General features: G+C 39.5%; 1 protein-coding gene and 1 long non-coding RNA gene across 3 annotated transcripts in view; one reads left to right on the plus strand and one right to left on the minus strand.

The window, feature by feature from the left end:
- Positions 1–291: 291 nt before the first annotated feature.
- LOC111192047 (uncharacterized) lies at positions 292–6,532 on the minus strand. The gene is made up of 2 exons (XR_002649790.2): positions 5,740–6,532; positions 292–4,030 (listed from the first exon to the last, which is right to left on the minus strand). It is a non-coding gene; the product is annotated as an uncharacterized LOC111192047 (long non-coding RNA).
- Positions 6,533–7,092: 560 nt separating this feature from the next.
- fbxw8 (F-box and WD repeat domain containing 8) overlaps positions 7,093–23,785 on the plus strand; it is a 37,696-nt gene continuing 21,003 nt past the window's right edge. For both annotated transcript variants that reach the window (XM_022668429.2, XM_049470465.1), the window contains exons 1-7: positions 7,093–7,630; positions 8,396–8,500; positions 8,847–9,011; positions 9,136–9,224; positions 11,016–11,176; positions 12,448–12,644; positions 14,250–14,489. In XM_022668429.2, the coding sequence (XP_022524150.2) occupies positions 7,253–7,630; positions 8,396–8,500; positions 8,847–9,011; positions 9,136–9,224; positions 11,016–11,176; positions 12,448–12,644; positions 14,250–14,489 (1,335 nt within the window). In that variant the 5' untranslated portion in view covers positions 7,093–7,252. The remainder of the gene's footprint in view (positions 7,631–8,395; positions 8,501–8,846; positions 9,012–9,135; positions 9,225–11,015; positions 11,177–12,447; positions 12,645–14,249; positions 14,490–23,785) is intronic.

Consider the following 23,785-nt stretch of genomic DNA (forward strand, 5'->3'; position numbering starts at 1 on the left):
TATGGCATTATTAACAAATGTCTTTCAGCACCTTTAGTTGTAAGAGTCTACGTTTAACATCTGTTGCTTTTGGTGCAAGTAATAAATACTGTTACATAATCCACCAAGACTCTTATTATGAAGGATTGTCCTCTACTATTCCTACCAAAACCAACCAGAACTGCAGCAGAACTCACAGATGTGTCCAGTTACTGTAATCCAGGCTGACTCGCATGTTACCCTTTGACTGTATCACGTTTTTCCCTTCTGATAATAAAAAGCTTTTAATAAGAAATAAACTCTTTCTGCTGGTAAATTTAAAATTCCGTTTATTTTCATAAATGACCAAGTCACAATATCAAAATAGCAGAGGTAAAACACATCATTTAATCATAAAAACACACAGTACTGCTAGCTGTTCATAATAATAATCATAATAATCATAATAGTCCAGTGTATATAAAAGATTGTAGCTTATGTAAACATCAGTAGCATGCCCTTAGATTCACATTATGCGTAGTATTAGTATTATTACGTGTCATTTCGTACGGAAACGTTTCTACAGTAACACTGCGACCAACGACCAGTCAAAGCCCTTTAGAGAGAAAGCTCTAGAGAAAAGATTTGTCTCCGTTTGTAAACACCTACTGAAGGCCGAAGTACACCTCAGACAGTTCTACAGTACAAATATGCATCATATTAAAGAGGAACGTCGCAGTACACTACTGGACAAAAGTTGTAGGACCTGCTCTAATTTTTGATTTTTACAGTTTTTATTCACATTTAAGTATTTTAAGTTCAGGGAGTTAAATGAAGGGGTAATCATAAGGTGAGTAATAAATTGTCTGAGCTTTTTTACATTGGAAAAATGTAGTAAAAACATTTTAAAAAAGGAATCTTAAAACTCTGGTGTAAAATTTACTTTTGGTGTAGTAAAACATGATAAAGAGTACTGTACTAACCTTTGTTAATAGCCTAATAACCTATAGCTTTCTGAGATTCAGTACTTTTTAATGCAGCACTAGGTAGGGTTTTCTTGATTTTTCTTTGATCCTTATAAAGAAGTGAAATTACAGCTTGAAACTCACTGCAGCGCTGCATTGAGGTGTAATAGGAGGAATAGCGGTGCTCTCGTGTCTGTGCCGGAGCTCCTCTGAGCTCAAACCAGACTCTGTAAGTTTTCCGAGGCGGCCGCGACCAACGCTCGCGAGAACTGCGACCTGCTTTCCGACCTTTAGTTCTAACAGTTCTACAAGGACTACTGGTTCATTCTTTACAAACTTAAATACGGACACTCTGACAGAAGCTGGAAAGAGACCGAACATGTCTGTGAAAGCCAGAAAACGAGAAAGAGAAACTAATCAGCCTGAAACATTTATTACACTCTGCAACTGTAGGGGGAGCCCGCAAGCACAAAATCTCAATCCAACCTAGTGGAGCTTTAACAGTTTCTTCAAACATGCTTTAGAATTAATGATATTGGGGCATATTTTGCCCCTGCAGGTAAATCGTTTTTTACACCGTTATTCAGTAGCTCAAAGTAGCTCCACACCTCATTGGTAGAATCCGGAGAGCTCTTGCATTTAAAACGAGGCATGTAGAACATAAAAACGGCACAGAAGTCTATTAAAAACACTGTTTACAACCTGTAGCGTAACCTATTCTCCAGGTGCCGCTACTGGTTGTAAACAGTGTTTTAAAAGTTCTTAATGCCTCGTTTTAAATGTCAGGGCTCTCCGGGTTCTACCAATGAGGTGTGGAGCTACTTTGAGTCTGGATAACGGTAAAAAAAAAGCAATTTATCAGGGCAAAATATGCCCCATATCATCCATTCTAAAGCGTGTTGGAGAAACTGCTAAAAAATTGTGGATCTCAGAAAGCTGCAGGAGAAGGGATGTGTCCTATTGAACAAAGGTTTATACTCTTTATCAATTATTTTACTACACCAAAAGTCAATTTTAGATAGGATTTCTTCTTTACGTAAACAGATTAGTGGTTTGCAATTTGAAAACAAAGAAAAAAGCTTAAAAACACACTATGATAACATTAATTTGCATGGGTCAAATCTACAATCAGAACAAGACTCACCTACTCATCTTTCTTCCAGACCATGCCTGTCTCAGACTGCCTTCATTGAGTTTACAGCACAGAAGCACAGCAGGTTTTTCCCAATGGCTTTAAAGTTTGTTCAGTAAGTGTAATGTTTTTTAATCAGTTTTAAATGCAGTTTTTCAACTCATTTCTCAGTGTAATGAACAGAAATGGTGCAATGCAGGTCCTGCATGAGATTTTAAAAATGGGGAGGGGCTAGTGATGGGTGATTATGGCCTAAAAAAAAAAATCTAACTACGGATGACAAAGAAATGGTTTAAAACTAGTTTTTCCATGTAAAAAAAAAAGTCTAAAGTACTGGACCAAGGTAAGACAGAAAGACTTCAGAAATTAGTTGCGTTTTCAGATATTCTAGATTAAAAAGATAAAATATCTGTTTGTAAATATGTAAAGTCATGATTACTCCATTTTGAAAATCGCATTCAAACTGTAACTCGAATTATCCAAATTAATCGTGAAAATCGCTTAGCACTAGGTAGGGCTACATGTCATACTGCAACCAGCCAGCAGAGGCACCAGACCTGTGGCAGGGTTACCTTGTCAAAGATTTCTTGGAGCTGAGTTGTTCTCAAGCTGTCAAGCAACCAGTTAATCATAGCATTAATGATCATGTGGTGTGATTGTGTATTGGGTGTCCAGTGGAAAAATATACTTTGCTTTTGGTCTTTTTTTTTGGTCAGGCAAACATCTAGCAGGTAGCTAGAGTCTATAACTGAGTTAAGAGCAGTGACTACCTAAAGAAAAAGGGATCGCATACAGAGAGAACCACAGGGCTTACCAATGTATTTTCTACATGGCATCGCTTGTTCTCACGCGTGTTTAGCTCTTGTCACCGATCAGTCATGTATGTGTAAAAAAAAAAAAAACACACCAACTAAAAGACTTGCGATTACAGCACAACCAGTAGTGTAGTGTAGTGTATTGTGAACCAGGCACTATGCTGTGCTGTAAAATCAATGAAGGCAGCCTGAGACACTTGGTTTGGAGGAATTAGGCGAGTCTGGCTCCACCTATGATCTCTACTGTGCAGACGATGGTTGCAAAATTTCATTTGTTAATTTGTTTCTACTGTGAAGAGAAGAAACGCAGGCCTTTTAAAACTTTTGCCCAGTAGTGCACGTGAAGATGATGGTAAGAAATCGTAGAAATGAAGTGAAAAAGTAAACCATACAGTCTAAATTCAGCTTATTACAGAAGGTTACAGTGCAATAAGCAGGGGAGAAGGTTTTGGTAACAGTCCGTTGGTAGGCGGTTCTCCTCTGAACGCTCGTGACTCGTGATGATGTTCAATTTATGCAATTTCGACTTTTTTTTTTTTTTCTGCGTTTATGATCATTTTGCATATTTTATAGCAATAAATAGAAATCAGTTCCATGGTCGGGTTAGAGCCGAGACTCCTATTGCTCCTGTTGCCGTTATGGTACAACATTTTCCCCTCTGTCGCCGAGGGACGATGACATCAGCGGAGTATTCTTAGTGTCCCAGTGGGCCGCCGGTGGCGGGGGGTGGGTTCTGACTACGTCTGACCTCAAACAAACACACACACACCCCACAAACACACACCCAATGACATCAAGCCCCAGTCACAGCTGGTGCAGCCGGGGGTCCGGCGACCAGGCCCGGTTGGCCGGGGGTCCGGTGCTCATCGGAGTTGATGATGAAAGTGACAGAGATACCAGAAAGTGATCGTCAGAGCTTCATGTGATCATCCAGACACTCAACCACACACATCACACATCGTTAATCACATACACGGACGGTACGTTGTGGTGGTGAGCGGCGGCGGACGGTGGGCTTCCACAGGCTGGTAATGGTGGTGCTGGGAGGTGTTGGTGGTGGTGGTCTTCCTGCACTGGGGCAAGCCCCATCAAGCCCCTTCAAGCCTCAAGCCCATCTTCATTGATTGGATAGACCCAACTCTGACATAAGTGGGAGGAGTCTAGATGACAGAATGAATATATTGTTGTTATTATTATTATTAGTGATTAAACTGATTGTCATATGCTATGCATAGTACCGCTGACACAAGTCTCAATGTTTGGGGGGTTATAAAGCGAGAACTACAGTGTTCGATAGAATGATGGTGTCTGAGGGACTTTATGCTTATAGAAGAACCAACGTTTGCAATAGAGATGTGTGTGAAGAATATTATTTTTGAGCATCCCTTACAACTTTGTATCACCTTTACTTTCAAGAGTATATGATCACTAGGCATGCACTGAACATTTTGCAAAAAAATTGTATGTGTATTACAACTGACTATATCAGTACAGCCTCATTTTGCTCAATTCCTGTCGAAAATGTTTGTCACGAGGATATGCTACAGTTTTTGTGCACTCCTCTTTGAGTGTATTTTACAATTGTAAATTTGTAAAACATTGTATATCATGTCTGATATTCATAGATAATTTCGGGCAAATATCTTCATTTTGGTGCTTTTGGTATAAGATTGCATTTCAGAAACAAACATTATACATACAGGCCAGTAATTATAGCTGTATTAAAACTGACAATGTTGTTAAATAAAAAAAAAAAATAAAAAAATCAGTGCATCCCTTAAGATCAAACCTAAGAAGCGTTGGTGTATTAAAATGCACTATATCGTTACAACGGTTTTGTTTCTGCCAAAAATGTTAATTTTGATGTATCTCTAAATGTCACTATTTTGCATGGGACAAAACATCCTAAAAAATGAACATTATGTCTTGAGACCAATTATTGCAGGTGTTTACAACCAACTATAAAAAAGGCTAAATTAATGAAATCTTGCAACAAAAAAGTTAACTACGTAGTATATTCAGCCTTTGGATTAAGTTTTTTTTTAAATCTTAGACAGATTTTGTTCATTTGAAAAATATCACAAACTTTTACAACAGGAAAAGACATGCAAAGGTTGATATTTGATCTCCAGGTATTTGGTGCATTTTTTGCAAACTTTTCTGAGACAAAACATTGTATTTTTTTCTAAATATCAAACATTGTTCAGTTCTGATATCTTTTCATTTTGGTGCATTTAGTGCATTGGGTGTAAGTTCGCTATTTATCACAAGGGCATGCCACTTTTTTTTGCACTTGTTTTTTAAAAACAGAACACAGTAGAAGATTGAACATTATACCTTAGAAATTATAACTGCTGATGTATTAGTATCGACTGTATTTTAACACCCTTAATAAACAAAACAACAAAAAATACATATGTTCTACTTTATCTTTAAATGCCCTTTTTTATACTTTTTTCATTTTGGTGCATTTGGTGCAAGATCACTATTTATTACAAGGGCATGCAACAATTATTTTTTTAGAATATTGAACATTATACCCTAGAATCGATAATCACTGATTAGTTTCAATTATACTGTTACACTCTTAATAATCAAAAAACATGTCCCACTTTATAGTTAAATTCCCTTTTTTGTTCAGTTTTGATCTTTTTTTATTATGGTGTATTTGGTGCAAGATCGCTATTTATCACAAGGGCATGCAACAATTATTTTTGCACACTTTTCTAGAACAAAACATTGTAAAATATCGAACATTATACCTCACAAACGATAATCATTGATGCATTAGTATCGACTATATCGTTTCCCCCCTAACAACAAATAAACAAGAACAACAACAACAACAAACACACTTAATGCTGCTTACCTGTTGCATCCCTTTTCTCTCCACTGAGGCGCGCGCGAGAGGCTGGCAGCGCCCTACAGGTGTCGCCATCCCACAAACAGCGCGAGCACAGTCACCTGGATGGCCGTGCACAGCAGGTGCATGCCCCGCGCGGACACCGTGCCCCCCGGCTCCGGCGCGCGGCGGCGGCGGGGATTGGGCTGGTGGTCGACGTCATCGCCCCCGCTGTTATTGTTGTTGTTGTTGTCGCGCTTATCGTGACCGGCGGTCTCCCACCGCTTCTCCAGCTCGTCCCCGATGCGGCGCAGACGGTGCGCCAGAGATCGCAGCGCGCACCCCGCGTCCCCGGGCGCGTGCACGGCGCGCTCCACCCGAACACAGCAGCACATCGCGCGCCCGGCACGAGCGGCTCGAACTGCGCGTCACCCTGCCTGCTCTGTGCGCGGGAGCGAGGCGCGCGCCCGAGAGCCGAGCCCGCGTGTGTTGCCGCCCGGCCGTATTATTATTATTTATTATTAAGGAGTCACGTGACTTAGAGCAGGTTTACATCATCATCACCATCATCTACTCTCTCTCTCTCTCTCTCTCTCTCTCTCTCTCTCTCTCTCTCTCTTCTGTCACCCTCTCTATCACTGTGCTCTCTTTCTCTCACTGTTCTCTATTCTCTTTATTCTCTCTCTATTTATATATTCTCTCTCTCTCTCTTTCTCTCTCTATTCTCTCTATTCCCACTTTACCTCTCTCTCTCTTTACCACTCTCTAGAGAAAGAGAGAGAGAGAGAGAGGGGGAGAGAGAGGAAAAAATGGAAAACAATAAGAGACCACTTAAAAATGGTGAGTTACTTTGAAAACCTCTTGAATATAATCAAGAGGAAGATGGATGATCACAAGCCATCAAACCAGAGTTGCATAAAGTTATCCAAAAGCAGTGTGTACGACTGGTGGAGGAGAACATGCCACATTTATAAAATAAAAAACAATGTTAATTTTACTTAAACATATGTCTATAAATAGCAAAACCAAAGAAATTGATTCAGAAACTGAAATGTTTTTTTTTCCCCCAGAGCTGTATATTTATAGTTAGCTTCGCCTAAATAAAACAGGAGGTAGGATATATCTATAGACTAAAAACATCCTGTCAGAAAATACTTCTAGCTGAGGCATATGAAAGATATTTAGATGGTCTAAACTAATATAAAATAATTAAAAAATAAGTAAAAAAATATATTTTTAACTAAACATTTTAGGCCACAACTTGATGGGTAATACAACTCGACAGACCACCAGTGCTTGTTTAGGATGTCTGTTTGTGAAGAAAATTACAAAAACCGTGTGTGTGTGTGTCCGCCAGGCGGAACCAACGAGCGGCAGGTTTAGCCGAGCCGGTTTAAAGGCTGCACCGCGCGGTTTGTTTGGGTGTTAGCAGTAAACTAGCTAGTTAGCACAGTGGAGGAATATAATGTAATTAATGGGGTAAAATTCAATTAAACAAACCAAAAAAAAAAAACACTTTTAACCCCAGATTACAGCAGGCATGGAGGAGGAGGAGGAGCTGCTGGCCTTCAGGGCGCGGTGGAGGATGGAGCTGGAGGAGAATAAAACAGTTAAACAGGAGAAAAGAGAGAGAGGACTGGGCAGGACTGCAGTGGCTGAGAGCAGTAGCGGCAGTGCTGAGACTCAGGACCCGCAGCAGGACCCGCAGCAACCCCAGTACGTGTCCATCGCTGCGGGGCTGCTGGACGGCAGGAGCAGCCCTCTGCTGGAGCGGATAGCGGAGGAGAGGAGGAGGAGAAGCGGGAGGAAGAGACGCTGTGAGCCGGGAGGAGCAGGAGGAGGAGAGCAGGAGGAGAAGAAGCTCTCTGATCATCTAAAGAGAAGGAGCGATCTTCTAGACCAGCTCATTCAGGATTTGGTAGGTTAAGAGTGTGTCTGCTAGCTGTTCGAACATTGTTGTGAGGATTTGATTGCATTAAACCATTAATGATTTTAGTGGTCATTAAAGACACCTTAGCTCATCCCAGTGGAACTGGATAGAATTTTATCATTTCATAGAACTCTCTTCTGTCACTGTGCACATCTGTGTCAGCAACTTACCTCGCTCTGCCTCACTTTACCTCTCTGTACCTTGCTCTGCCTCACTTTACCTCACTCTGCCTCACTTTACCTCTCTTTACTTCGCTCTGCCTGACTTTACCTCTCTTTACCTAGCTCTGCCTCACTTTACTTCTCTGTACCTTGCTCTGCCTCACTTTACCTCACTCTGCCTCACTTTACCTCTCTTTACCTCACTCTGCCTGACTTTACCTCTCTTTACCTCGCTCTGCCTGACTTTACCTCACTTTACCTCACTCTGCCTCACTTTACCTCTCTTTACCTCACTCTGCCTGACTTTACCTCTCTTTACCTCGCTCTGCCTGACTTTACCTCTCTTTACCTCGCTCTGCCTGACTTTACCTCTCTTTACCTCGCTCTGCCTGACTTTACCTCTCTTTACCTCGCTCTGCCTGACTTTACCTCTCTTTACCTCTCTTTACCTCACTCTGCCTGACTTTACCTCTCTTTACCTCACTCTGCCTGCCTACCTCACAAATTCATGGTGTCTCACTTTACTCACTTTAAAGCTTTTATTATGTTTTTTTTTTTAAGTATTAAAACATTAATTTCTTCACCTGTGTAGAACGAGACCACTGACATCCCTTTCTTTGATGTGGAGTTGCCTTATGAACTGGCCCTGAAGATTTTCCAGTTTCTGAGCAGAACTGATCTGGGTCGATGTGCACAGGTAAGTAAAGTGTCTATATTGACTAGTGCTGGGCAGAGAAGCAGAGTGAGTTCAAGCGAGGTAGAGTGAGGCAGAGTGAAGTATAGCGAGATGGAATGAGGTAGAGCGTCGCAAAATAAGCTAGAGTGAGGTAAAGTGAGGCACCAACAGTTAGAGCAAGATAAAGTGAGGTACAGTGAGATAGAGCAAAGCAGAGGGAGGTTAAAGTTAGGTAATGTGAGGCAGAATGAGTTTGAGCGAGGTAAGGTGAGGCAGACTGAGGTAGAGATCCACAGTGAAAAAAGACACCAAACTGCTTGTTATCCTGGGAAAAAAGTGGGTCATGTTCTTCTGCTCTTTACTGTAGGTGAGCAAGTTATGGAGGATGTTATCGGAGGACGAGGTCCTGTGGTACAGGCTGTGCCTGGACGAGGGATATCACAGCGGGGCAAGTGTCTCTGACTCCCCCTGCTGGAAAAGCACGCTCAGAGACTGCTGTAACACAGAGAAGATAGTGAAGTACAACTGGAAGGTGGGTAGCAAAGACATCCAGTGCTTCCAATGCATGTCAGTCAGCATAATGTGATCTATTTATTTACCTTAAATTAAATCATGATATTTAATTATATGTTTTCTGTCTGTTCTGTGTCCTGTAGAATCGAGTTGGGTCAGTAAGTCATCTACAGTATGAACTGGGAAAAGTATTGTGTGACGTCAGCTCCTGTGACGGACACGTCATTGCTGGGTAAGTGTAAAAACATAAAAAAAAAAAAAATATATATATATATATATATATATATATATATATATATATATATATATAAAACCAGGGTTCTCTCCTCCTGTGATCATGAGAGACTCCATCTTTCGGATCTTGTTGAGAAAAACAATTAGCATGATTGTGGCGCTTTATTAAGATTAAAAACAACAGCATTACTATAACAGCTTAAATTACACATATTTGTTTCCTAAGCATATTACTGGATGCATTCCAGTGTTTGAAATATTTGTAAGAAATATTATCTTTAGACTGTTAAAATTAAATTATTTTAATAGTGTCAATCATTTAAAAATGAATTAAAATCATGATTAATTTTTTTAGTGCTGGAACTTCCCAGTATTATTGTAAGGGGACAGTAATAACAGTGTAGTGTGGTTTGGATTTGGCAGACTAGAGCATTCTGTACTGTATTATAATGTCTGAGAGAGACAGAGAGACAAGGGAAGTGCGAGGGAAATAGCGCAAGAAATGGAGAGAGAGACAAAGAAGGCACAAGGAAAAGAGAGAGAGAGAGAGAGAGAGAGAGAGACGGCGCAAGGAAAGAGCGAGAGAGAGAGAGAGAGAGAGAGAGAGAGACGGCGCAAGGAAAGAGCGAGAGAGATGGAGAAAGACAGAAACGGCACGAGGGAAAGAGAGAGAGAGAGAGAGAGAGAGAAACATACGGCGCGAGCAAAAAAGAAAGAAAGAGAGACACGCGGCTCAGGCAAAATAAAGAGAGAGACAGACAGAGAGAGACACACGGTGCGAGCGAGAAAGAAAGAAAGAGAGAGAGACACATGGCTGATGGGGAGAGAGACATAGACTGCACAAGGAAAAGAGAGAGAGAGAGAGACGATGCGAGGAAAGGGTGAGAGAGATGGAGAGAGAGACAGAAACGGCACGAGGGAAAGAGAGAAAGAGACGGTGCTAGGAAAGAGCGAGAGAGATGGAGAGAGAGAGAGACAACGCGAGGGAAAGAGAGAGAGAGACAGAGAGGTGGAGAGAGAGACAGAGATGGCACAAGGGAAAGAGAGAGAGAGAAACATACGGCGCGAGCAGTAAAGAAAGAAAGAGAGACACGAGGCTCGGGCAAAATAAAGAGAGAGACATACAGAGAGAGACACACGGCGCGAGCGAGAAAGAAAGAAAGAGAGAGAGACACATGGCTCGGGCGAGAGAGACAGACAGACAGACAGACAGACACACACACGGTGCGGGCGAAAGAGAGACAGAATGAGAGAAAGTATGAGCCCCTGACCCTGCGTTCACACAGGAAAGCGACCGGCAGCGGTGAAACTCTTGCTCTTCCTGTTTCCTGGTGCGGTCCTGATGAGTGCCAGTTTTATCATTATAATGTTTATAAAAGTCTTTGTGCACTTTTGTTCGAATTTGTGCAATTTTTGAATTGACTGACCATCATTTCTTAGAGTATTTAAGTAATTAACTCTAAATGTTTCTATCTAAGCAAGAGATGCTACTTTGAAGATTTTTTATTTTCATTTTTTATTTATTTATTTATTTATTTATTTATTTATTTTTTTTTGCTTTTTTCTTTGCATTTTGTTTGTACTGTTACACTACAACTAGCACCAAAAAGAGGAATTTAATATACATACAGAACAGAATCTCAAACAATGATGGTCATCGTCTGAACACTTCTTCTGTTAGTGCTATATTCGAACTGGCTATGATATTTTTGTAATAAATCTCCCCACAGTGTAGCTGTAGATGCAGCAGCAGGCTCAGTATTCCCAACTGCATGTATGTTCTCCTCAGGTATACCTCAGGTGATGTTCGTCTATGGAACACTCTCCACTGGGACTCTGGAGCTCTGTACCTGAAACCTGCCCACCACGCAATGAGAGACGATAACCCCCCGCCTCATGTCTGTTTCGCTCGAGTCAATGAGGGCGTGGCCTGTGCTGCGTATGAGAACGGTGAGAGGACTGGTTTTAGAGTATTAATTCTTAGTGAGACTGTACAGTATAGACATTTAATACAAAAAAAGAATGATCAGGTGTCCTGATTAGGGGTGGGCGATATGGCTCTAAAATAATATCACAATAATTTCAGGGTATTTTTGCGATAATGATGTACTTGGCGATATAGGAAAACAGAAATAATTCGTTAATTTCAGTAATATAGTATAATAGTTTTACAGTATAATCATAATGTGGCAAAATAAATAATATAGCATAACATAATATAATGCAGCAAAAAATATTGCAGAATATTTAGTGCATGCACAAAGAGAAGCTGTATGGGAGAGTGATGCGAAAGAAGCCATTTCTGCAAGCACGCCACAAACAGAGTCGCCTGAGGTGTGCTTTTGCTTTTTGACTCTGTTTGTGGCGTGCTTGCAGAAATGGCTTCTTTCGCATCACTCTCCCATACAGCTTCTCCTTGTGCAAAGTGCATTGAATTGTTGACCGATGCACAGTGACACCATCTGCAGCAAGATGATGCTGCAGCTCTTTGGAGGTGGTCTGTGGATTGTCCTTGACTGTTCTCACCATTCTTCTTCTCTGCCTTTCTGATATTTTTCTTGGCCTGCCACTTCTGGGCTTAACAAGAACTGTCCCTGTGGTCTTCCATTTCCTTACTACGTTCCTCACAGTGGAAACTGACAGGTTAAATCTCTGAGACAACTTTTTGTATCCTTCTCCTGAACAACTATGCTGAACAATCTTTGTTTTTAGATCATTTGAGAGTTGTTTTGATGAGCCCATGATGCCACTCTTCAGAGGAGATTCAAATAGGAGAACAACTTGCAATTGGCCACCTTAAATACCTTTTCTCATGATTGGATACACCTGGCTATGAAGTTCAAAGCTCAATGAGGTTACCAAACCAATTTTTGTGCTTCAGTAAGTCAGTAAAAAGTAGTTAGGAGTATTCAAATCAATAAAATGATAAGGGTGCCCATACTTTTGCACCGGTCAAATTTTGGTTTAATGCATATTGCACATTTTCTGTTAGTACAATAAACCTCATTTCAATCCTGAAATATTACTGTGTCCATCAGTTATTAGATATATCAAACTGAAATGGCTGTTGCAAACACCCAAATATTTAGAACTAAAAACGATTAAGATTAATAGGGGTGCCCAAACTTTTCATATGACTGTAATATTACCCACCCCTAGTCCTGATACTTCTGTCCATGCAGTATATATGTAAATGTATGTATTGGCCTGTGTTCTGACAGGCTGTGTGGATGTATGGAGCACTGAAGCTGGTTTCGAGCCCATTCATCACTACCAGCACCTCCAGCGGGTCGATGCTCTAGACCTGAGCCCCGACAGCCCAGTGCTGGCCACTGCGTGTGGGTCAGAGGTGCGGGTGGACTCCCCCGATGATGGAGGCTACTGGAGGACAAGGTGCCTCCACCACTTGCCTAAACCTGTAAGCGTATTCTGTTTATGAACAAATCCATTGATTTAATACTCTGGTGATTCAGTATATTTAAGTAGTCAGCAGACCTGACTGTCTGCAGCAACTAGGCATGATGGGTGCATCACTTCTTCAGGCTCCTCTTTTCTTTCCCTGATGCTCCATCACTCTGTAACAGGGTAAATCTGGACTTATCAGACTCAGCAGATGACTTTCTTACATTTCTCCAGAGTCTAATCTCTTTACACTTCCTAGCAAACTGAAGCTGTTTTGAGCAGAGACTGTAAAAAAGATGGACGCCGCGTCGCCGTTCCCATTCATTCAATAAAAATTACGCCAAAATCTTCCACCATCGTCCAGCGATCCTGAAACCCGAGTCTGTAGAGCGCAGTAGAGACGAGAGGAGGGAGAAAGACTGTGGAGAAACAGCCTACTCATTTAAATAACCCCGCCCCTGAGAGCTGCCTCCACAGAGCTATATACAGTCTATGGTCCCGCCCATACAGTCATTGGTCCCACCCCGGCTATAGGTGTAACCCAGCCCTTTTACACACCAATAAACACAGCTTTTTAAATAGAGCTGAATAAAGTTAAAAAAAAAAAACGAATTCTGTGGGGATATAAAAAATTTACCAATATAAACAGAGGTTACACTAACTGCTGTATTTAAATAATGGATGTAGAATTACTGTATATTGGAAAAAAGTGATTGAAATTTGTCTGTTTTGCCATTGAAACCTATGGGGATGGGTGGAGTTACACAGCTTTCTGCAACCTAACAGCAGGGGGCACCGACCTGTGGTGGCTTCACTTTCGAGAGACGATGCTCTGTCCAGCTATACACAGTCTATGGTTTTGAGTGATGAAGTGTTTTCTTAAGGCTACACAGCTGTTTAGTCTTTTTAATCCTTTAGAGTTCCCTTCACTGCGTTGTGAGTGTGGTAAAGCTCTTACTTTCACTATTAAACATCATATCCCCGAGTTCTAGTGGTGTTTTCTTCTGCAGTTTAATCTCACCAAACATTTAAGTGATAGCCGATCACCATCATTCAAGATTCTTTCCTGGAAGATGATGTCTCCCCCACTGTCCTTCCACTTTTAATAATGCAACGGACAGTTCTTAACCTGATTTTAGCAGTTGTTTTAGCAGCACTCTCCTAAGATGTTTTCTCTGCATTATTGGCACATACAATAGTTTGACCCTTCTGAAACCACAGGATGTGTGTCTTGCCACATGGTTGTTTAACAAATGAGAGGGTTAGGGTTAAATTGCTATAAAACATAGTCACCCATTCAGTAATTGTCCAATGGGAAGCTCTAAACTGTTTCCTTAGATAAATCCAGGTAGTGACCTTTTTGCCTAGGTGTTTTTTTTTTTTTTTTTTTTTTTTGGCGTTGTTTATATATTAGTAGCTCATACATTTTAAACCAGTACAATAATGTATGTATAGTGTAAGTTAGTGTGTATATATATTGCATATTTCTATTTAAGTATATTGTGTATTCACTATTGTATACTATTTGAAAATGATATGACAGTAAATGTCTGATTTGACCTATTCCTTGTTATTTTCATTGATACAATAAATTGAATTATTTTATTTTGTAATCTCTCAGGTGGATGGGGTGTTGGTGGTCCCGGGGAAACGGGCGTTGCCGTTGGTTTCAGCGTGGGCTGGAGAGAACGTTTATCTTCTGGATTCAGGTCAGACGGAGGAAGAGCAGGAACAGGATGAAGGATCCAGGCTGCTACACTCGGTCTATGGGCAGCCGGTTACCTGCCTAGATGTGACAGCATGCAGAGCAGCCCTGGGAGTGAAGAGCTGCGGCTGGGGAATGAACGACGGAGGGAACAAGGTGGGTGTGTGTGTGTATGTGTATATATATATATATATATATATATATATATATATATATATATATATATATATATATATATTCTAGCGCATCTAAAAAAAAATAGAATATAATTTAAAAAATACTTTATTTCAGTAATTTAGTTCAAAATGTGAAACTCATATATTATATAGATGTATTAAACACACAGAGTGATCTATTTTTAAAGTTTTGTTTCTTTAATTTTTGATAATTATGGCTTAAAGCCAATGAAAACCCCCAAAAAAGGGGATTATTATACCAGTTAGACCAATTGGTACTTTTAGCAGTATGGGTAGTGTGCCAAGTCCTGCTGGAAAATGAAATCTGCATCCGTGTCATCTGCTGGTGTTGATCCACTCTGTTTTATCAGGTCTAAAGTCAGTGCATTTTTTTCCCACAAAATCTTACAGCACTTCATGTTTCACTCTGCTACTGACAACTTTTATGCAGATGCGGATTTCATTTACCAGCAGGACTTGGCACACTGCCCACACTGCCAAAAGTACCAATTGGTCTTATATAATATTGTCATTTTTTGAGATACACTGATATATAGATATAGATATGGGTATATTAAACATAATTTTTAGAGTTTAAAAGGTAAATTTTACAACAGATATGCCACTCTTCAAGCTTCAAGGCCTGACCTCTTTTTTAGGCCATCATAGTAATTAAGTATTTAAATAAAAATAAAATAAATTGCATCATTTTGCATTATGCTTACAATAAGATATGGCAAACTCTTAGTATCATGAATAATTAATCACTTTTCTTTCACGTTTTTCTTGGTTATTATGTCATAAAACCAACACATGTTTTCTCAAATGTTTACGTTCAATTCTGAGATACGGAACATTTAGTCCTCATTTCTGCAAAACAAGTCGACCAGCCAACTGATCCGTTTGAGACGTCTGCTGAATCGAGCCCAAAAAAACTCCACAAACAGCACTAAACACAGCTTCTGCCAGCTGGACGAGGTGATCTAACAGAAATGCTTTTATTTATAGTAAGTCTGAGTAGTGAGTAATGCTGGATTTGGTTGTTTACGTGGCTTTGATTTTGCTCCAAGAGAATATTTAGAGACAGAGTAGTCAGAATGAATCGTATTATTATTATTATTATTATTAGTGATTTAATGATATATTATACATCCAAATATTTGAGGACACCCCTTTTAATTAATCCAATCAACTACTTTGATTGGATTAAGTTGCACTCATTGCTGACACAGATGTGCAGAGACATTTTGGCAGTAGGACAATTTTTAATTTGGTGTTGCTAGAAGAGGAAAAGCTGTGTGTGTCTCCACACCACATGTTTTCAGTGCTGGAGGATTTTATACCACTATAATCAGGAGATAGCTTGTTCGAATCCCTGTCATGCAGCTTGCCATCAGCTGCCAGAGCCCTAAAAGAGCACAATTTGCCTTGCCAGGCTGCTCTAATTTAGCCATGAAACCTCCCACACTAAAATGAGACCGGTGTTTCAGTTTCATTGTCCAACCCCTGTATGTATATATACATTAAATGGCTGATATAAAGTAGCAAACATTTGAACATATGTACTCCCAGAGCACTCATTACTGAACCATCTCGATTCTTTTGGGGGTCTTTTTTAGAAATAGCTGCATCTTTAGGACCTCATACTGTACCCAATTAACACCTATACCATAGCCCTTATCCTCTGGGACCTGTGTTTTGTTTTTAGTTCTATCTACAGAGATAGAAAGCTTTTTTATTTATCTAGTATCTTGAGTCTGAAGCTCGTTTGAGACTTTAACGGTCCCCGTGGGTCCAGAGGCTGATCTTAAAGCGGTGTTGTCATCATGGCCAACATTGTGCTGTTGTCCATCAGGCGTGCCTTAAAATAAACCCATTAAGAATCGCAGGAGAGTTTGCTAGTTATTTACGAATAAAAGCCCTGGTGGTTTGCATTAAGCCTACACAAATAACAGCTAGATCTTTAGGGATCGTGACTTTAAACTTCAAGGGTCCATCTCTCAGAGGAATGGGAGTATAAACTCTTATGAACTGGGTTCTTTTTAATAGAGGTAAGTGAGGGGTTTTGGGTCTTGCCACAAGAAGGCGAAAAAGTGCTACTTTTGGGTAGTTAGTGTACCTCCTGGTGAGAGATTGCAGACGGATGAAAGTGCATAGACATTTTGCAGAGTTTTGATTGGGTGTTTTATACAAGCTGTGTGTGTGCATTTGCATATCTGTTTGAGCAATAGATAAATGATTAGTATTAGTATTAGTAAGGGTGTTCACCAATGTTTGGACATATGATGTACAGACCACTCATTTAAAGGTCTCATTCCATTGTTTTTTCATAATTTTAAAAGTTGTCTAGTTGTGGTCTTTAGTATGAATGAATTTCATGTGATGCTCCGGTGTTTCTGTATAGTCCTGCTTTAGTTCACTGAATTATAAGGGTGTCACAATTTCGATATTTTATCGAAATCGATCGAAATAACGTCATGGTCTCGAGCTTCGAAGTCAAAAAGAGGATCGACGATCCCTCCCTCTAAGCTACGCAAATGGCGCAGCACACTGTAGCCGACGCCGCGAACATTGTGACTGCTCAAAGAAAAACTCCTTAAAGAAAAACTTGAAAATATAAAAATAACAGTTGTTTTGTCTAGCCTCAAATATGTTAATAGTTTTGGTACCTTAAGGAGCATCTTTCTCTCAGATAAAGTTAATAATACATCTTTATTAAAGAAAAAAAACTTGTCATCCTCAGGGACGAGTCTTATTTTTCATGTTTAACTGTTATAGTAGGATAGAGTTCAGTTTGTTAAGGCTCTAATTGTTCTATTATTTTGTACATGACTGTTCCTGTATTTTTTATTATTTATTTTGTTATGTTGCACATTGCTGTTTTAATAGCGCACACTGCTGCTACCAAAAAAGCCACTAGATGGCATTACATATATATCTTAATTAAATTATTTAAATTTGACCATTAGAGCCTAATGTGGTGTATTACAGATCACTTGTATCACTTTGCATCTCTTATATCAAGCCCGCCTTTTAAAATAAGATATTGTAAATTTGATGAATCAAACCAATGACTGACCATAGACTAATCTAAAACTGGCATAGGCCTCTCTGCTGTAAACAAAAGAAAATCAAGAATCGAATCGTGACCCTAAAATCGAATTAGTGGTCTTTGAAGAAAGGCAGGATTTCGGCTCGAGCTCATGAATATTCATACATGCAAACATATATATCGCTTCTGATTGGCTCACCTAAACAGCACTGCAGCAGAGAACGCCTACCTGCCTTCCCCCCGCAGTCAATTTTACAGCTCTAAAACTGGGAAAAAAAGGACAATGTTTGTAGAGATACAGCCTTATGTTATAAAGATATAGCACTGAGTGCTAGATAATGCTTGATAATGTTTCATTCAGCTAAACTAACGCTACTAAACTCTTACCTCAGACTTGGTGATTTGGTGTTTTGGCAGTTCCACCACGTCGAAGACCAAGAGTCTGATATGATCTATATCATAAAATCTTATGTGAACGGCACCCGCTTTGACTGGTGTTCTGTCGAGTTACCTTGTCAAATTGTGCTTCCCTAGTGTATATTTAAGGTCTCTGTAAAACGCAGAATCAATCGGAGATCCGATTTAAACCTACAGTTACACAACATAGTTAAAGCTAATTACCTGTGTAAAAAGAGCTGTAAGCTCCTCTTTAGCTAACGAGACGGTGTCGACTTTGGTGCAGCTCAGCTTCAGCTCTGTCTGTGGGCGGTCCTGAGCCAAGGTGGGCGTGGCCATAAACTCACAAGCTTTTCCTGATCAACTTGTATTTCTGAGGATTTTCTTCTGCTAGCTACTGCAGACAATGGAGGCTGGGGAACATGGAGGTTTCATGTGCAGTAAGCATATATAACAAGAGAGACCTATTTTATTTCACAAAAAAAAACAAGAAAAAAGTGGATTTTAGCAGAAAAGAGACCTTTAATGAACAACATAAGCCTATTATTTTAACCAAAATGGGGGGAAAATATTGGTTTTACCAAAATATAGCTAGTATATTGATGCCAGTCCTACTTTCACATATAGAAGCCTTCAGCTGAACAGGGCTGTTGATGGTAATTAGATGAGCTTGTGATGGATGTGTGCAGATGGTGTCGCTCTGGATTAGACAATGGTTTGGCTCTGCTCCTCCAGCGCTGACATCACCACCAGTTACACACTTTCATTACAGCGAGGCTGCCGGAGCCGCCGAGAGACCGAGAGCCTGAGTGACGGGGCAATTTCTCAAAGTCGTGGGAGGAATATGTAAACATGGCACGTCTCTGCAGCTCTTCTCTCACAGCTGCAGAGTGATGTATTCATTTTTATTAAATATTCATTTCAGCTCATTCTGTAGAGTCTTTATCAGTTATCTGCCCATTTTAAACATTTACACCACTCTGTAACGAGACGTCCAATTAGAAATGAGATACAGCGAGGGGGAAAAAAAAAGAAGTGTGGACAGTGAGGGTTATATGTATTGGCTTTGCCACACAGCACTTGCCTATACCTGTAAAGAATTACCTTTACTAGAATGGAATAGAACTCTCTAGAGCCAGACATACAGTGGTTCGACAATGAAACTGAAACACCTGGTTTTAGAGCACAATAATTTATTGTGGTGACGGACAGTTCTGGTGGAAACAGGAGAGTTGAGGTGCACATTGAATTCTGTCGTGATTTGATCAGCCGTGGTTTTATGTTTTTTGGATACAATCCGGGTTAGCACCCGAACATCCCTTTCAGACAGCTTCCTCTTACAGCGTCCACAGTTAATCCTGTTGGATGTGGTTGGTCCTTCTTGGTGGTATGCTGACATTACCCTGGATACCGTGGCTCTTGATGCATCACAAAGACTTGCTGTCTTGGTCACAGATGCTCCAGCAAGACATGCACCAACAATTTGTCCTCTTTTGAACTCTGGTATGTCACCCATAATGTTGTGTGCATTGCAATATTTAGAGCAGAACTGTGCTCTTACCCTGCTAATTGAACCTTCACGCTCTGCTCTTACTGGTGCAATAATGTGCAATTAATGAAGATTGTCCACCAGGCTGCTCCAATTTAGCCATGAAACCTCCTACACTAAAATGACAGGTGTTTCAGTTTCATTGTCCACCCCTGTAGGCTATAGAGCAGTATAAAGCCATTAAACATCAAATCCTCACTGCATTGCTTTTTTTTTTTAATCTAGTTAAAAGCCTTCTTCCCTGGACAGTATAAACAGTTACCTCAACAAAAGTAGCATGAACTATTTTTAATAAGAAACAAAGAATGAACAGGTGTCCCAATACATATGTCCATATACAGTAGTATTGCGCCTTTTCATCTACACTCTTCATGTCACTCACATGTTCACTTTTTTAAGGAATAGGAACACATCAGTTTTATATGCTTTGCCCAGTAATTCAGGGCTAAGGAACAAATGGTTAGAATATGTCTAGGGCTCTGCTGTGGCTTAGCCAACCAAAAACCCATGGTGGATTTTGTATTTTCTGGACCTGGACTACCAACCTCTGTGTGTAACTATAGGTTTACATAGGATCTCCGGTGGATTTGGCGTTTGACAGAGACTCTAAAGACTAGGTTAGTGAACTGCTGAACTGCACTCAGCAGGTTCAGCATTACACATAAAGTAACATATGACATTGCGTAGACTGATATTAGTGTAAAAATGTCTTTATTTTTTTTTTTACATTTACAACTGTTGTCCATCTCGCTGGTGTCGCAGTGCTGTTGGCCAATCAGAGGTCATATGTTTGCACTCCTCCACCAGACTAAAGCAGCGTTATACCAGATCACCGGAGCACTTTTTTTTTTTTCAGCCCACATGGCATTAGGGGTGGGCAATATGGCCCTAAAATAGTATCACGATATTTCATGGTATTTTCGCGATAACTATTCTTGGCGATATGACAAAACACTTAAACAAATAAAAAATATTTAAAGCATACACTACTGCAACAAAATGAAAATATGAAAAATGAAATTTTAGCATTGCATATGATATGATTTGGCACACCCCTAACTAATGTATTTTAAAAAAAATAATAATAACAATTTTATCAGATTTGTAACAGAAGTCAATGTCATGATACTAATACTACACTTCAAATATCTTTATATATTCAGGATTAAAGTAAAATAAATGATATTGGACAGATATGGGAAATGAAAACCATGTGAATTATTCTTTTGCTGAAAACAGAAAAAAATAGTACCCTGTTGTGATAATTAGGGGTGGGTGATACGGCAAGATATTTCAGGGTATAATATAGTTCACGATATTAAAAAATGTTGGCGATATTATCGCGTTCGATATGATATGGCACACCCATACATTGCATTCATTTATACTAGAGACCACAACTAGACATTTTAAAATGAATGAAAAACGATGGAATGAGACCTTTTAATGTGAAAAATGCTAAACAGTGATGTGTTTTTGTTTTTAGTAGTGTTTTTCTGCCAGGCTGTTTTCCCTTTACTGTACATATAAAGGCCCTAAAGGAAAGGTGTTTAATAGGTTGCCATGTCAGTCAACTGCGGAGCTTTAAAAGTGGCGAAAACCCTGCCACCTGCTGAATAATGATGAAACTGCACTTTTAATACGAGTAGATGTGGATTGGCATCAATGTGCAAAGACAGTGTAAAAACTAGATGAGATACTTGATTAGATGAGAAAAATATGTTTTTTGGGACAGACGTTTTGCAATTTGTAACTGCTGACAGAAAGCTCTGGAACGGTTTTGAGACGGTTGTGATAAAAGTTAGCCTGGAGCTCTGATATAAAGTAGTGATGTTACCTTTTTTTGATGTACTGTTGGATCTAGACTGCCCTGTGAACGTCTACGTTAAAAGTTTGAAAGTGTATTTTACAGGTTTGAGCTTGAATGTGACTTAGCTAGTCCTTAGCTTTTAGTCCTGTTCTCTTCCCACACACTTTCCTCCACTTCCCCCTGTTTTGCCAATTCATGAATAGCAGCATGTTACTGGTGTCTGTCGGGCTGGTGGCGTGTCGACAGGGTACTCATACTGCGAGAGGGAAGTCGGGGTTGCCAGCACACACACTGGTGCCGGCGAGGTGTTTCTGTGTTTCTTTACGAGCGGCATATGCCTCATTAAAACTTGTTAAGGGAAGGAAGGAGGCATCCAGAGTTCGCTCCGCTGGTAATGAAAATATTCATCACACCACACCTCAAATGTGCTCTCACATATACTGCGCCTGCTCAATAGTTTGGGGACGCTTAGCGTTTCAGAGCGTTTAGAATCCGAGCGAGCATGCTTCCTTTGTTCGTTTGCAGTAAATGACCTCGTTTAACACTGAGCAGGTGACCTGAGAAAAACGTTTTCACGTGTTTAGATGTGTCTGACGTGTTTGGATAATGTAGCCTTTGTTTAAGTTATGTATTTTGTACCTGTGTGAAGAGAGTATAAGCTCCGCCCCTGATTTGACCACACATACAGAAAACAATATCACAAGACAATACTAATTTGTTTATACTAAATATTAATACTAATCTGTACTCAACCGATCAGTAATTATAATAATTTGTAGTAATTAGTGAATTATTTCTTGTAGTTAATGAAAGATTTGTAGCTGTTGTAGTTACTGATCGTATGTAGCTGTTACTGAATCATTGGTTGTTTTTTAAGTTAATGAATCATTTGTAGTTGTTACTAAATTATTTGCACTAGGTATTGAATCATTTTTTGCAGTTCCTAAATAATTTGTTTCTAGTGAATCATTTGTAGAAATTAGTGATTTTTTTTAGTTAGTGAATGATTTGTTGTAGATGTTGAATCATTTGTGGCTGTTTATTTAGTTAATCATTTAATGTTATTGAATCGTTTGTAGCGATTTTAGTCAGTGAATCTTTTTTAGCTGTTCCTAAATCATTTGTTGTAGATACTGAATCATTTGTAGCTGTTGTTTTAGTAAATGAATCATGTGTTGTATATACTGAATCATTTGTAGCTGTTGTTTTAGTAAATGAATCATTTGTTGTATATACTGAATCATTTGTAGCTGTTGTTTTAGTAAATGAATCATTTGTTGTATATACTGAATCATTTGTAGCTGTTGTTTTAGTAAATGAATCATTTGTTGTATATACTGAATCATTTGTAGCTGTTGTTTTAGTAAATGAATCATTTGTTGTAGATACTGAATCATTTGTAGCTGTTGTTGTAGTTAGTGAATCATTTGTTGTAGATACTGAATCATTTGTAGCTGTTGTTGTAGCTAGTGAATCATTTGTTGTAGATACTGAATCATTTGTAGCTGTTGTTGTAGTTAGTGAATCATTTGTTGTAGATACTGAATAATTTGTAGCTGTTGTTGTAGCTAGTGAATCATTTGTAGCTGTTGTTTTAGTTAGTGAATCATTTGTAGATAGTGAATCATTTGTAGCTGTTGTTTTAGTTAGTGAATCATTTGTAGCTGTTGAAGTTACTGAATTATAAGTAGCTGTTACTGAATCATTTGTTGTTTGTGAATCTTTTTTAGCTGTTGTAGATACTGAATCATATGTAGCTATTACTGAATCATTTGCTGTTGTTTTAGTTAGTGAATCATTTGTTGTAGATACTGAATCATTGGTAGTTGTTCTTTTATTTAGTAAATCATTTATTGTAAATACTGAGTCATTTCTAGCTGTTGTTTTAGAAACTGAATCATTTGTAGCTGCAACTGAATTAGTTGCTGTTGTTTTTAATTAGTGAATCATTTGGAGCTGTTGTAGATACTGAATCATGGTTTTAGTTGCTGAATATATTATTTAATATATGCTTAATGTAACATGGTCTCTGGCTGTATGGTGGGTTGAGGTTTGGGGGTCTTTAGGGGGCTTGTTTGCTCAGTGCTCTGTAAATTGAAAGCTGTAAAAGTGTGTGATTGTGTATAGTTTGTATTGTGCCTTCCTTTGTCTGTCTGCTGGCTTGTTTTCTCGCCTGTTTAGACTGTGTGTGACTGTGTGTGTGTGTGTGTGTGTGTGTGTTAGGTAGTTACAGGGGCCAGGGTGATCATCCTCCTTTTTGTTATCATTGTCTTTGGCTTTCAGCTGGACTGGAGGCAACTGGGCAACTGCTGGTGTGTCTGATTGTGTGTGTGTGTGTGTGTGTGTGTGTGTGTGTGTGTGTGTGTGTGTGTGTGTGAGAGAGTGTGTGGACCACATAGTGTGCCTGGAACATGTACACACGCACACATGTACACACACACACACACAGACACACACACACAGTGCACG

Source organism: Astyanax mexicanus, chromosome 22 (genome assembly GCF_023375975.1).
Source record: "Astyanax mexicanus isolate ESR-SI-001 chromosome 22, AstMex3_surface, whole genome shotgun sequence".
Lineage (NCBI taxonomy): Eukaryota > Metazoa > Chordata > Actinopteri > Characiformes > Acestrorhamphidae > Astyanax > Astyanax mexicanus.